Here is a 15,112-nt window from a genome sequence, read left to right as displayed (position 1 = left end):
CAGTTCCTTACTCTTACACAGAAAGTGCTGTATCCTCTGCACATCTTCCCAACCTCACATCATCATTTGTTGACATAGCTTTTAGTCCTCAGACCTACTTGTGTAAGCACTGGTGATCTTTTGTGTTTCCTCTTCAGTCTTAGGAAATTAAAAGTGCTCAAATTCAGATTCCTTCCCCACTTTGAACATGAATGGAATAGCAAATCTATACCTTTTTATGGATGGGACACATCTGATATGGTTGAGGCCCACAGAGGTTAAATAACTGCCTAAGTACACTGCATATTAATAAGACAGGAAATATATTTTGATCCTGGGCTTCTTGACTGTTACTATAAATGAGATCTTGTCAGTTGTAAATTTATCACTACCAAAGGAGTTTTACAGAACCCTAACCTTTACTCTCCATGTGACTGTCCTGCTTTCACTGCTTAGATGTCATCACATTGCCTTCTATAGAGAATCTCCATTCCTTTCTTTCTTTTTGTTTTGTTTTGTTTTGGTTTGGTTTTTCGAGACAGGGTTTCTCTGTGGCTTTGGAGGCTGTCCTGGAACTAGCTCTTGTAGACCAGGCTGGTCTCGAACTCACAGAGATCCGCCTGCCTCTGCCTCCCGAGTGCTGGGATTAAAGGTGTGAGCCACTACAGCCTGGGATCGCCATCTCTTAATGCTTACCTCACAGTCATCTTTCTTTCTTCTTGAACATAATAAAATTTCAGAGGGATAAGGCATTCTCACTAACACAAAAAAGAGTGTTACTACTCATCTTTTGGTGGAGGCAGGTCTTGAGCTTACAGAGATCCACTTGCTTCCGCCTGTTCACTACTTATTTATTTTTATTTTAATATTTTTACTTTTTTTTGTTTTTTCAGGATAGAGTTGCTCTGTGTGCCAATGGCTGGCCTGGAACTCCTTGTAGATCTGGTTGGCCTCAAACTCAGAGATTCATTTGCCTCTAAGTCTTTAGTGCTGGGATTAAAGGCACACACCACCATGCCAGCCCAACATACTTTTTGAGGAGTGCCTACTCCTAGCACTCTACCCTACTTCCTTGGGACAGATTTCTTACTGAGCTTGGAAGGAGACTGGTGGCCAGCAAACTTTCTGTCTCTGCTCTGTCCCACAGTGCTAGTGTTAGAGCTGTATACTATCATGTCCAGTTTTACATGGGATCAGGGGATTTGAACTCAGGTCCTTATGCTTGCAAGACAAGTGCTCTTAACCTGTTGAACCATCTCCCCAGCCCTATATTTTTACTTTCAAAGATAAAACAAGAACAATAATTACCATCTAATTTTTTATGTATTTTTGTATTTATTACCAATGTACAAATCTTAGTTCCTTATTAGATGAAATTATACACAGTATAACTGTTACTTCAGACCTAACATAGGCAGAATAGAAATAATCAAATAATCAGGGTGGGTTGTTTGTTTTGTTTTATTTTGTTTCATTTGTTTTTAATTTTGGTTTGATTTGAGACAGGGTCTTAGTGCATAGCCTTGGCTGGCCTGGAACTTGCTGTATAGATCAGGCTGACCTCCAACTCATAGAGATCTGCCTCCGTAGTGCTGAGACAGATAATCTTGACTTTTTAAAGAAGACTGAAGCTGACATGGCAGATCTGTAATCACACCATTTGGGAGGCTATGTATTTAAGACCTGCCTATGTGGTGGTGCATGCTGCCTTGGGATGGGATGCTGCCATCCCAAGCAGAGGCAGGTGGATCTCTGTGTTCCAGGACTGCCAGGGTTATATAGAGAGTCCCTGTCTCAAAAAGCAAAACAAAGCAAAACAAAAGGACCAGCTTATACTACATAGTGAATACCTGACCAGCCAGCCAAAACCTTGTCTCACAACCACCACCTTCTCCTACAAAAAATACTGATAATGTATTGGGCATGTAGTTCAACAGCAGGGTCGTACCCTGGATAAACAAGGCACTGGGCTTTTATCCCTAGCACTGAAAAAAACAAAACTGATTTTGCACATAGAATCAACAGTTGATCATGGGGAAGTTGTGAGAAGGGAAGGGGAAGTTGAAGACTATAAAGTCAGTTTGTAGTTCCTTAGATGTGGGTGGTTAGAGCTAAAAGAAGTACAGAATGACCTTCCTCTAATACAGTTACAGAAAGACCTGTGCTTCTTGCAGCCAATGGTAGTTTGCAACGAAAAGTTCTGTCTTCAGCACATTGCAAAAGATGGAGTGGTTGTGTTCTCCATTGGTCTTTGGAGGACACTAAAGTGTGGGAACTGCTGACAATACTTTGACAAATACTGCCTACCTAGCCATGTGCCCAAATAAGCCATCATGCTTCATTGGTTGTTTCCATGTTAAGACAGGATTCTGCTGTCTTAACTGCAGACACAGAACCATGTCCAAAGCCTTACAAAGTGTTACTGAGCAAAGTTCCAATTCAGATCTCTTAGAAAACTCTGACCCATGTGTTTTTAGAGACTTACTGTTTTCCTCTTGAGGAGAGGTATGATTGTGGTGCACATCTAGTGGTTTTAAGAAATGTCTGCTGGCTTGGGGAGAATGTCTTAAATTGATTTTTTTTAGTAACTATTTTGGTCAGCACTTTGAACTCATCTTCGGTAGCTGGTGCCATTACATCCTTGCAGTCAATAGCTTTCCTTTCTTGTGTGGCTTACTTCATAGATTGATAAAACACTTTCTGTCCATTATTGTTTTGGCATGCATTTTTGTTTCTTATTCCACACAGCACTATACCTGGTAGGTTTTTAGTGGAAAAATATTTGACAAGCAGAAGATACCAACATGATAAGAGTCTTTATCTTCTCTCAGGTTCAGTTTAAAGGTTACCATTTAGAGAGGCCTTTGAGACCACCTTTGTTGAACAGCCTACATACAATTTAAAAAAATAAAATAAAAATGAAGCTTGGCACTATGTAGCACATGTGTTTGATCCCAGCACTATGGAATTACAGGCAGGCAGATCTCTGAGGCCAGCCTGGTCTACAGAGCAAGTTCCAGGACTACCAGGGCTACACAGAAATCCTGTCTTGAAAACCACACACACAATTTTTTTTTGTTTAAATTAGATAAAAATTATTTTTTTTAGAAAGGTAAGATTGGACTGCAGAAGACTAAAGTAGTAGGGATTTTGTATTAGAATAATGATACAATTTAAAGGAGAATTGGTAACACATTGTCTTCAAACTTAACAAATCGAATATAAGAATAAGGGAAATGGAAAAAGCCAAAAATTTTGAGTTTGTGGGAAATAAGAGATGCCATCATTAAATACAGAATAGGGTTATTAAGAAACCCTATTTGATTTGAGAACCTATAAGATTTGAGAACAAAAGCTAATTCTGATGGTGGTGTTTTCAAGTGCTCCTGTTGTTGGAAATTAAGGTGAACAGTTAGAAAACTACAGAAGCTCAAGATAAGGGGTATGTAGTGTGTGGTGTTTGTGTGTGTGTATGTGTGTACAAGAGAGCCAGGCTAGAGGCATGGATTTGCTAGAGAATTTCCTTTAAGGAGAATTACATACAGGTGGTTGTAAGTTGCCTGGTATGGGTGTTGGGATTCAAGCTTCTCTGCGTGAGCAGTATGTGATCTTAAGTGCACATACTGGGTTTTCTTGTGGTGTCCTTGACTGTTCTCTGGCTCCTACAAACCTTCCTCCCCCACCCCACCTCTCCCACAGCTCCACCTAATGCTTGGCCTTGGGTCTTTGCATCTATTTCCATTGCTTGGTGGATGAAGGCTCTCTGATGACAGTTGGTCCAGGCACCAATCTATGAGTATAGCAGAATATCATTAGGCATCATTCCTTCCCCACCCCCACCCCCAGTTGTGTTTGGTTCTTTCCTAGGTCTCTGGGCCATCCAGACTCTAGGTCCTGGTACTCCAGGTAGTGTCAGAGGTGGGCTCCCTCTTGTGGCATGGGACTCAGGCTAGACCAGTCATTGGTTGGCCACTCCCACAATTTCTGCACAACCTTTATTCCAGAATATCTTGTAAGCAGTACAAATTGTAGGTTGAAGATTATGTGGCTGGGTATGATGAGTTCTTAATCTTGGGTTAGGTTTTAGTTTGGTCAAGAGTAGGAGACCTAAACAGCAATAATCAGATGATCTCACAGTGCAAGGAAGAAGCTGGTGTGTTAAAAAACTGATTAGAAATGTTCCAGCAGCAGTTTGCAAAAGTCAGAGTTGATTTGTGCTGCATTTATTTTACCTTGGAAAGACAAAAGGCACATGATGGTGGCACTCTAGTGTAACATGAAAATGTCTTTTAAAGATGCTTTTTATAGGACATCAGTAATTGATCATGGTTTGAGATTTTGTAGTCAGTTTAACTATATAGCAAAAATACAGAGTATTTTTTTTTTAGATTTTATTATTTATTTATTTATTTTATTTATTTATTATGTATACAATATTCTGCTTCCATGTATATCTGCACACCAGAAGAGGTCACCACATCTTGTAACAGATGGTTGTGAGCCACCATGTGGTTGCTGGGAATTGAACTCAGGACCTCTGGAAGAGCAGTCAGTGCTCTTAATCTCTGAGCCATCTCTCCAGCCCCGAATATAGAGTTTTGAGTACATAAATAGAAAATTATTAGGATAAGGGAAATATGTCGAATTGGTAGTTGGTTTGATATTTAATAGTATCTAAAACATCTAGGACCTGTTCTGTGTGGTACCGATATTAAAGATAATGAGGACAGTCTGATCAAATTAGAGGCATCACCTGTGTTAAATCGGTGCTTCTTAGGATCTTTATAATCACATCCATTAAGTAGAGATTACTAGGATAAAGTTGATTGTTAAGAACAGTGGTAGTATTTGTACATATTTGCTTAGGATGTTAACATTTCATTTTTGGTAAAAAGAAGTAATGGTTTAATAAAATTTAGGAATTTTAGTACAGTTTTTACCAAATCTGATTTAGTGAAAATATTTGTTAGGTCTGGACATTTAAATAGTTATTATCTATAATGCTATCGTCTTAGATGAACTACCATATATATTACCATACATGTATTTTTATTTTATTTTAAAGAAGGCTTCTGAAGAACAGTAAATCCAACATTTTGCCACTGCCTTTTTTTTTTTGTGATTGTGTGATTCTGACTGTGAGAAGCTCTTGGGTTTATTTGGTGCATTCATTCATCTGTTGTCATAAAGTAAATTTGTTCCTGTTAGCTTAAGCTCAAATATTTGACTTTGGGGCTTTTTTTATTTATTTTATGACATTTATTTGAGTGGGGAGAGAGATGGGATACATTAAATTTTCATCTTTCATTTGTTGGCAGAGCAAAATAATTCCTGAAGTCCTCCCTGCTTTACATTAAGAGCATTAGCTATTGTCAGTAACACATTACTTCCTCTCATAGTTTGCCATTCTTTTTAGTATTATTGACCAGAAATTATAAACCTGTTTTCATGATCATGTTAAGCTACTTTGTTTGGTGAATTCAGTACACTTAAAATGTCAGTAATTTGCTGGGTGGTGGTGGTGCATGCTTTTAATCTCAGCTCTTGGGAGGTGAAAACAGGCAGATCTCTGTGAGTTCGAGGCCAACCTGGTCTATAGAGGGAGTTCCAGGACAGCCAGCGGTACACAGGGAAACCCTGTCTCAACACAACAACAACAACAAAAATCAGTAATTTGTGTTTTAATTGTTGTACTTTGATCATTTGTAGGCGAAACCTAACCAAACTATCCCTGATCTTCAGCCACATGCTGGCAGAATTGAAAGGTATCTTTCCAAGTGGACTCTTCCAAGGAGACACTTTTCGGATTACTAAAGCAGATGCTGCAGAATTTTGGAGAAAAGCTTTTGGGGAAAAGTAAGTCTCTAAATGATGAACCTAACTATGGCAAACTAAAGCTTATGTTAGGAGATAATTTGTTTAGAATTTTGAATTTTAAAACACAGTGGGTCAGCAAGATGGCTCAGCGGGTAAAGCACTTGACACACAAACCTGACAATCTGAATTTGATACCTGGAACCTGGGTAAAGATGGAAGGAGAGAACTGATTCCACAAAGTCTTCCTCTGATATTTACATGTGCACCATGGTACTTGCGCTCTGTGCTCACATAGAAACTCACACCACCACAAATAACAACAAAAATTTTTTTCTTTCTAAAAATTTTGTTTTATTATTATTATTATTATTACTACTACTACTACTATTTTGGTTTTTAAGACAGGGCTTCTCTGTGTAACAGTCTTCAATGTCCTAGAACTCACTTTGTAGACAAGTATGTCCTGGAACTCAGAGATCCACTTGCCTCTGCCTGTCAAGTGCTGAGATTAAGGGCATGCACCACCACACCCAGCTAATTTTTTTTTTTTTTTTTAAATCAGGAATGGTAGTTTGTGGCTATAATCCCAGCACTAGGGAGATGAAAGCAAGATGATGAGCATTGACTAGCCTGGACAACATGATACCCTCTCAAAAAACAAAATATTTAAGATAGGGAAAAGCTGCCAGGTGGTGGTAGTGGTGTACATTTTAATCACAGCACTCTAGAGGCAGAGGCAGGTGAATCTCTGAGTTCAAGGCCAGCTAGTCAGGGCTACATAAAGAAACCCTGTCTCAAAAACAAAGCAAAAAACAAAATTCCGACAAGCATTGGGGAAAATATTCATGTGCTTACTTCCTGGTTTTGCTCAGAACATTTTTTTCTCCCACCTTTTTGAGTCAGGGGTTTTCTGTGTAGCCCTGGCTGTCCTGTAACTCACTCTGCTACCAGGCTGACCTCTTAACTCAAAACTATGCCTGCCTTTGCCTTTGCCTCCTGTGTGCTGGGATTACAGGCATTTGCTACTATGCCCAGCTTTTTCTAATCTTTAAAGAAATAAAACTTCTGTGTTCTTTGGTTGAATGGATATTCTTCCTCTTTTCTCCCTGTCTATCCTGCTAATGGGCATTTACATTTCAAATTATTGGTTTAAGTTTTTTAAACTGTGTATATGTATGTATTTATGCATGTGAGTGCAGTATAGAGGCCAGAAGAGGGTGTCAGATCTTCTGGAGGTGAAGTTACAAGTGGTTGTGAGCTGTTAGATGTGCTGCTGTAATTGAACTTGGGTCTTGTGGAAGATTGATACCTGATGTTAACACTGAGCCACCTTTTCAGCCCTACATTTAAAATTATTTGCTGTTTCAAACAGTGTTTAAGTGAAGGTGTCATAGTTATTTTCATAAACTAGGATTTCTCCTTAATTACATAGCTAATAATATTATTGTTAAGTCATGGGGTTTCACTTTTTTCCCTTCTACTAAGTATTGCCTAACTGCTTTCAAAAATGGTTTATATGGGTTGTATTCTTTCTTATTTATTGGTGTTTTTTGAGACAGGATTTGTTTGTGTAACCCTTGCTGTCCTGGAATGCTCTTGGTACACCACGCTGGCAGACAGAACTCAGAGATCTGTCTGCCTCTGCCTCCTGAGTGCTGGTAAGAGTTCCAGGACTTGAGTTATAATGCAATACAGCACTTGCCTAGAATAGTCCAGGTCCTGTTTTCAACCCCTTGAAGTAAAAAAGTATACTAATAAAAAACGCTAATGCTCCTTGAGGCATGGTGGTGCACGCCTTTAATTCCAGCACTTGGGAAGCAGAGGCAGGCAGATCTCTGTGAGTTCGAGACCAGCCTGGTTTATAAGAGCTAGTTCCAGGACAGCTCCAAAGCCACAGAGAAACCCTGCCTCGAAAAACCAAAAAAAGGGGGGAGGGGCTGACTGTGATCTCTCTCTTCTCTTCCTTTCCTTTTCCTCCCTCCCTTCCTCTTTCTTTTTCTTTCCTCTTTCCCTTTCCTCAGGGTTTCTCTGTGTATCCCTGGCTGTCCTGGAACTCTGTAAACCAAGCTGGCCTCGAACTCAGAGATCCATCTGCCTCCCGAGTGCTGCAGTTAAAGGCGTAGCACCACCACCCTGCCTGTGATTTTCATAGTTCAAAGCCAGGTGTGATGGATCAAGCCTTTAGTCCCAGAAGAGACAGGTGGGTTTCTGTGAGCACCAGGCCAGCCAGACCTACCTGCATAATGAGATGCCATCTCTAAAGAAAAAAATGGTGTAGTGGTTTGCACCTCTCATCTCAGCATGGTGAGGCTGAGGAAGGGGATGGAAAGTTCTAGGCTGACCAGAGTCTACATGGTAAAACCCTGGTTTTTGTTTTGTTTTGTTTTGTTTAGGCATAACCTCCTCTTCTGGGCTTCTAGGATAGAACAAATGCCTGTAGAAAGATGAGAAAAGGGTTAATATGTGACATTTTTGGCTACAGAATTGTAGGAAATCATCTCTGTTACTCATTAGGAAGTTAGTTAACAAACATATCCCTCATTTCCTTATTTCTGTTCTTAGTCTAAATATAGCTTGGCTTCTGTGAGAGAATTGCTTTTAATATTGGGAGCTTAATGTATGGCTTGCTTGCCTTTCCTCAGTGATAGTAGTGTCTACAGTTGCCTGTTATCTCATTGTGCCTTCTCTCATCCCACTCCATCCCAGGACAATAGTTCCTTGGAAGAGCTTTCGACAGGCCCTTCATGAAGTGCACCCCATCAGTTCTGGGCTGGAGGCCATGGCTCTGAAGTCCACTATTGATCTGACTTGCAATGATTATATATCTGTTTTTGAATTTGATATCTTTACACGACTGTTTCAGGTAGGATTCTAAAATCATTGACAAACCTGATGCTATTTTTCTGAAGAGAAAACTCTTTTTAAAAAAATGATAGAGCTGATTATGGCTGGACGGTGGTGGCGCATCCCTTTAATCCCAGCACTCGGTAGGCAGAGGCAAAGGCAGGCGGATCTCTGTGAGTTCGAGACCAGCCTGGGCTACAAGAGCTAGTTCCAGGACAGCCTCCAAAGCCACAGGGAAACCCTATCTCGGAAAAACAAAAAACAAAAAACAAAAACAAAAACAAAAAAAACCCAAAAAACAAAAAAGATAAAGCTGAGTATGATGGTTTGTGATTATAATCCTAGGGTGTTGAGACAGGATGGTTGCTGAGTTCAAGGCCAGACTGGGCCACAGAGTATGTTAGAGGCAAGCATGGCCTAGCTGTGTCCCAACTAGGAAGAAAAAAAAAAAAGTAACATTAAGGATTTTGTCTATCATAAAAGTATTTTAATTCAGGGTTGGAGAGATGGTTCAACAGTTAACAGCACTTGCTGCTCTTTCAGGTGACCCTGGTTCAATTCCCATGATGACTTGCAACTAGTTCTAGGTGATCTTAATGCCTTGTCCTGACTTATGTGGGCATCATATGATATGCATGTAGTGTGCTTACATACTTGCAAGCAAAATAATCCTACACATAAAATAAAATAAATACAATCTAAAAGTATTTTAATTCATCTTAGAAACTTGTAAGCAAAAGAAAGATTAAAATTAACTCAATTATTATTATTAATTTTAGAATTGTGGGAGAAATAGGGACAGTTTATTAGGAAAGACTGGGAAAGGCATTCCCAAGATTAGAAGTGAGTCTGAGAGTTGGGAAAGGTCCTAAGCTGTTTCCTTATTCCTTTGGTGTGTGTTGCCAACTTGTTTTTCTATTGTTCAAGTCTTTCACTGTTATTTTGCAAACAAAATCTTATGTAGCCCAGGGTAGACTCATGTTTGCTTTGTAGCCAAGGCTAGCCTTGAACTCCTGATCCACCTGTTTCATCCACCTCCAAAGCATTGGGATTATAGTATGTGCCACCATACCTGGCTTCGTATTTCATTCTAGATAGGTAATCCTAAAATGCATTGGTGCTTCAATGTGTGTATGTGCCACCTTGAATAAACACTCATGGAGGCCCTATTCTGTTTGGCCTTGATACTGGTAAGAGCTGCTGAGCAAGTAAGTGTGTGTGTGTGTGTGTGTGTGTGTGTGTGTGTGTGTGTGTGTGTGTGCGCGCCTATACAAGGCAGCTTGTATTCTTAGCTTTCAAAATTTCTACTTTTCCAAACATACTCGTCTTTCCAAAGAATGACAATAGAGAATTTGTGACAAACCAGAATTTATAGTTGAGAGTTGAAGTATTTTTCTTTTGTTCTTCGTTGTTCTGAACTAAATGGTCTCTGATTGATCTTTCATTTCTTTAGCCATGGTCCTCTTTGCTTAGAAATTGGAACAGCCTTGCTGTAACTCACCCTGGTTACATGGCTTTCTTGACATATGATGAAGTGAAAGCACGGCTCCAGAAGTTCATTCACAAGCCTGGCAGGTGAGTATCTTGAAGCAAAGAGGTTTGTCCTCAATTTCACTCTCTTACGATTTTTGTTAAGAGTTGAGGAAACATCATCTTTTATTTGTTCCCTGGTGGCCCGGATTTGGGGATAGGATTGACTTAATCAATTCCTGTGATTTAGTAAATGTTTTTAAGCCAATTTAGAATAGGGTTTATGCCAGGTGCTTGGAGTCCTAGTAGAAAGGAGCTTGGAAAACGAAAGCAGGAGGATGGTTTGAAACCAATCTGAAAAATGTAGCAAAACCCTTTCTCCAAAAAATAGAGCAATGAAGTCTAGATGTATTTTGCTTCTGTTCTGGAATCATTAGAGGAGTTTTTTTGTTTTGTTTTGTTTTTTTAAGTTGGAGATTGAACCAGGCTGGCCTGCAGGCATACTAAGTATTCATTCTTTCCCTAAGCTATGTCCCAGTCCCTTGAAAAAATTACTTTAAATTCAACTTAGCATACAAAAAAAAATGAGTTTTATAATTTACATTTGCATATATACCTTGTTTTTATTCATATTCATCCTTTTTCCCTAAAGAAGTTACTCTTTTTGTTTGTTTGTTTGTTTTTCAAGACAGGGTTTCTCTGTGTGGCTTTGGAGGTTGTCCTGGAACTTACTATGTAGACCAGGCTGGCCTCAAACTCACAGAGATCCGCCTGGCTAGGAAGTTATTCTTAATGGTCTTTTTTATTTTGTCTCTATCTTGCCTTCTATCTGATACCAGCATATATATTGAAACTTCTGGTAATCTCTGTCCTCAGTTACATCTTTCGGCTGAGCTGTACTCGTCTGGGTCAGTGGGCTATCGGGTATGTTACTGCTGATGGGAACATTCTGCAGACAATCCCACACAATAAACCGCTCTTTCAAGCACTGATTGATGGCTTCAGGGAAGGCTTGTGAGTATCACAGATTTCTGTTGTCTCTTAACATCTAGGAGCTCCAGACACCAGTGCCTCTTCATTAGTGGCTTCTATTGCATGTTTTCTCTGCAGACTGAAATTTCAGGAATGTGTTAACATGCCACCTTGTCATGCCTTGAAGTTGAAGCAACTTTGCTCTTAGGGATTTCCTAAGTGAGACTGGCTTTCTTTGCCTTTTTAGTTATTACCACAAATAAACTTTATCTCTTTTTCCAAATAACTTAGTTTTAAAGCCTAATTAGAATAAAAGATTGTGCAAGGACCAGGACATTCTGCTGCTTATTTAACTAGTCATTGTGAGGGTGAGTAGATGTTCCAATGACAGCAGACCTCAGTGACTTTCAACCTAGTTTTAGTCTGATTCAGCAGTTTTTTTCCTTCAGGCCTTAAGCTTTTGTGATGTGTGCTAATATTTATGGCTAAATTCTTACTCCTGAATTACCATTCTTTTGAGATTTAAATTCATTTTCAGTCAGTAAACACTGAAAATACTGTTGAGTGGGTATCAGAAAAGCGACCATGTTCAAAAGTTACTAGGAAAATACGTTTTTCAATTATGTATCATCTCTGCATTAGCATTGAGGCACTAAGAGGTGCTTCTGACATCTGATCAGTCTGTTACTAGAAGCCACTGGTAGATGATATCAGTGGCTCATTGGGAGGTCTGTATAAAGTCTAGTCAAAAGCAAATGTAGGGCAAGGCATGATGGCCCATGCCCATAATCCTAGCACTCCAGAAACTGGACTAAGAATCATGAGTTTGAGGCCAGCCTAGGCTACATAACAAGGCTCTCCCTCAGCAATCAAAAACAAAAGAAAACAATATTTATACTTCCTGGCCATTCACTGAAGATAGGGGATTGACAAACTATGACCCATCAGCTACCTGTTTTGATACAGCCTGCAGGCCAAGGTGGTAGTTACTTGGGGATTTGTTTTGATTTTTGAGACAAGGTTTCTCTCTGTAGACCAGGCTGACCAGAGATCCTTTTGCCTCTGCCTGCTGAGAGTGCTGGGATTAAAGGAGTTCACCACCACCACCTGGCCTTATTTTGATTTTTGAGACAGGGTCTCACTAGGTAGCACTGGCTAGCTGGGTGTATGAGTGTTTTGCCTTCGTGCATGCATGCCTCTGTAGGCACCACTTGCATGCCTGTTACATAAGGAGACCAGAAGAGGGCAACAGAATCCGAGAACTGGAGTTACCTCTGAGTGGGTGCTAGTAATAAAACCGGGATCCTCTTGGCTGTGGTGGTGCAGACCTTTCATCCCAACACTGTGGAGGCAGAGGAAGGTGGGTCTCTTAAGTTCAAGGACAGCCAGAGTTACAAGGTGAGACCCTGCCTCAAAATAAAAACACAACACAACAAAAACCCCTGGGTCCTCTGAAAGTGCAGCCAGTGCTCTTAATGAAAGAGCCATCTCTCCAGCATCTTGTTACTTGTTTTTAAAATGTGGTAGATCTCATTTGTCTGTTTTAGTTTGCACTGATAAATTGACCTAGTTGAAACCCCAAGGATTATTAATCTCCTTTTAGCTATTTATTTCCTGATGGACGAAATCAGAATCCCGACCTGACAGGTTTATGTGAACCAACTCCACAAGATCATATCAAAGTAACCCAGGTGAGTTTTGTTTTATAATTATATATCTCTGGAGCCAAGCTTTCGGATGTGCTCCCAGAAATCAATCTATAGTCTAGGTATTGCAACAGTTAGATTTTAGATCATTGATTAGGGGTGTGTGTGTGTGTGTGTGTGTGTGTGTGTGTGTGTGTGTGTGTGTGTGTGTGTGTGTGTGTGTGTGTGTGTGGTGTTGTGGTGGTGCATGTGCATTCGGAGACCTGACCGACGTCAACACTGGGTATTTTTTAGCCACTCTTCATTTTGGTTATTTGAAACAGAGTTTCTTACTGAACCCGGAGCTGGCTGATTGGTGGCTGGGCATCAAATTGTCTCTGTCCCAGCACTAAGGTTACAGATGTGTATCACCACATCTGGCTCTAGGTAGTCCTGGGGATCTGCACTCAAGTCCTCATGCCTGTGCAGCAAGCAGTTTTTCTACTGACAGGGCCATCTTCTCAGCACCTGTTGTGACATTTCTATTTGATTACTGGGACAGTCTTTTGGTTTTCATGGGGGCCATCTTCTCAGCACCTGTTGTGACATTTCTATTTGATTACTGGGACAGTCTTTTGGTTTTCATGGTTGCTAACATTTAGTGTCATTCACTCAACACATCTCTCAATTTTTTTCATCATAGGAACAATATGAATTATACTGTGAGATGGGCTCTACATTTCAACTATGTAAAATATGTGCTGAAAATGATAAGGATGTAAAGATTGAACCCTGTGGCCACCTCATGTGCACATCCTGCCTTACATCATGGCAGGTATGGATATCCAAACTCTGATTTTTTTTCTGTGATTAATCTGAGAATGAGGTATTATATGTACTTTATACATAGAAAGGGTGGGATAAGTTTAACTTTAAATCCTCTTCTCCCTCTTACTTGCTTGTTTTTCCCCCTTTTGGATATTTAAGGTGAGGCCTCATGTAGCCAGTACTGGCTTCCAAATCAGTTTTGGAAGGTGACTTCAAATTCCTATGCCTTCTGCTTTGACCTTCTAAATTCTGGCATTACAAAGGTGGGCCACAATGCCTAACTTTTCTTTCTCTGCCTTTTTCTGGGCACTAAGGAATGATTCTAGGGTCCACTAAGCACACACTACCTCTGAGTTATATTCTTTTTTTTTTTTTTTTTTTTTAGATTTTATTTATTTATTTATTATGTATACAACATTCTGCTTCCATGTATATCTGCACACCAGAAGAGGGCACCAGATCTCATTATAGATGGTTCTGAGCCACCATGTGGTTGTTGGGAATTGAACTCAGGACCTCTGGAAGAGCAGTCGGTGCTCTTAACCTTTGAGCCATCTCTCCAGCCCTATATTCTACTTTTATCTCTAAGAAGTGTATTTACTAGTAGATGAGTATGTTAAGTTCTTTGAGAATATCTGTGACTCTCATCTGCTTCTGTAGGAATCAGAAGGTCAAGGCTGTCCTTTTTGCCGATGTGAAATCAAAGGTACAGAGCCCATCGTGGTGGATCCATTCGACCCCAGAGGCAGTGGCAGTCTCTTAAGACAAGGAGCAGAAGGAGCTCCTTCCCCAAATTATGATGATGATGATGATGAACGAGCTGATGACTCTCTTTTCATGATGAAGGAGTTGGCAGGTGCCAAGGTAAGACTGGGATTTGGGGGCATTGGAGATTTAGCTGGTGTTAAACAGATGTCTTGGTCAGCATTTCTGTTGTCGTGATAAAACTGACAGAAAGCAACTTGGGTCATCATCAGGGAAAACAGGAGTACACTGGGAGGCTTTCTTTATTTTTTTATTTTGTTGGTTTTTCGAGACAGGAGACAGGGTTTCTCTGTGTAGCCTATCTTGGCACTCCCTCTGGAGACCAGGCTGGCCTCGAACTCACAGAGATCTGCCTGCCTCTGCCTCCCCAGTGCTGGGATTAAAGGCATGAGCCACCAGCGCCCGGCGAGGTTTTTTTTAAAAACAAGCAAACAAAACATTTGTTAGAACTGTGGATTAAGGAAGGGGGATGCATGAGAATTCTATAAAAATAGTAGTATTTCATTTCTTCACTGAATGGCAGGTGAGTAGTATTTTCTTGTTTTATTCCTTACAACTTTCAGTTTATTATATTTTAACTTTTAAAAGACATTAAAATTTGCCCCCCCGCCGCCCAATCTTACCGTGAGATTTCTTGGTTCTTCATACCCATGTAGCTGTCATTTGTTGTATTTTTTGTTTGTTTTTTTTTTGAGGCAGGGCTTCTCTGTGTAGCTTTGGAGGCTGTCCTAGAACTTGCAATGTAGACCAGGCTAGCCTTGATCTCAGCAAGATCCACCTGTCTCTGTCTCTTGGAGTCCTGAGATTAAAGG

General features: G+C 40.2%; 1 protein-coding gene across 1 annotated transcript in view; it reads left to right on the top strand.

Moving 5' to 3' along the window:
* The window catches only part of Cbl (Cbl proto-oncogene), a 65,236-nt gene that overhangs the window by 39,351 nt on the left and 10,773 nt on the right, over positions 1–15,112 (top strand). Inside the window, exons 3-9 of the mRNA XM_027411912.2 lie at positions 5,689–5,835; positions 8,503–8,659; positions 10,094–10,215; positions 10,987–11,124; positions 12,686–12,773; positions 13,411–13,542; positions 14,196–14,399. Of these exons, the coding sequence (XP_027267713.1) occupies positions 5,689–5,835; positions 8,503–8,659; positions 10,094–10,215; positions 10,987–11,124; positions 12,686–12,773; positions 13,411–13,542; positions 14,196–14,399 (988 nt within the window). The remainder of the gene's footprint in view (positions 1–5,688; positions 5,836–8,502; positions 8,660–10,093; positions 10,216–10,986; positions 11,125–12,685; positions 12,774–13,410; positions 13,543–14,195; positions 14,400–15,112) is intronic.

Source organism: Cricetulus griseus, chromosome 4 (genome assembly GCF_003668045.3).
Source record: "Cricetulus griseus strain 17A/GY chromosome 4, alternate assembly CriGri-PICRH-1.0, whole genome shotgun sequence".
NCBI lineage: Eukaryota > Metazoa > Chordata > Mammalia > Rodentia > Cricetidae > Cricetulus > Cricetulus griseus.
Note: the sequence above shows the minus strand (reverse complement) of the source record. Positions and strands in the feature narration are given on the sequence as shown.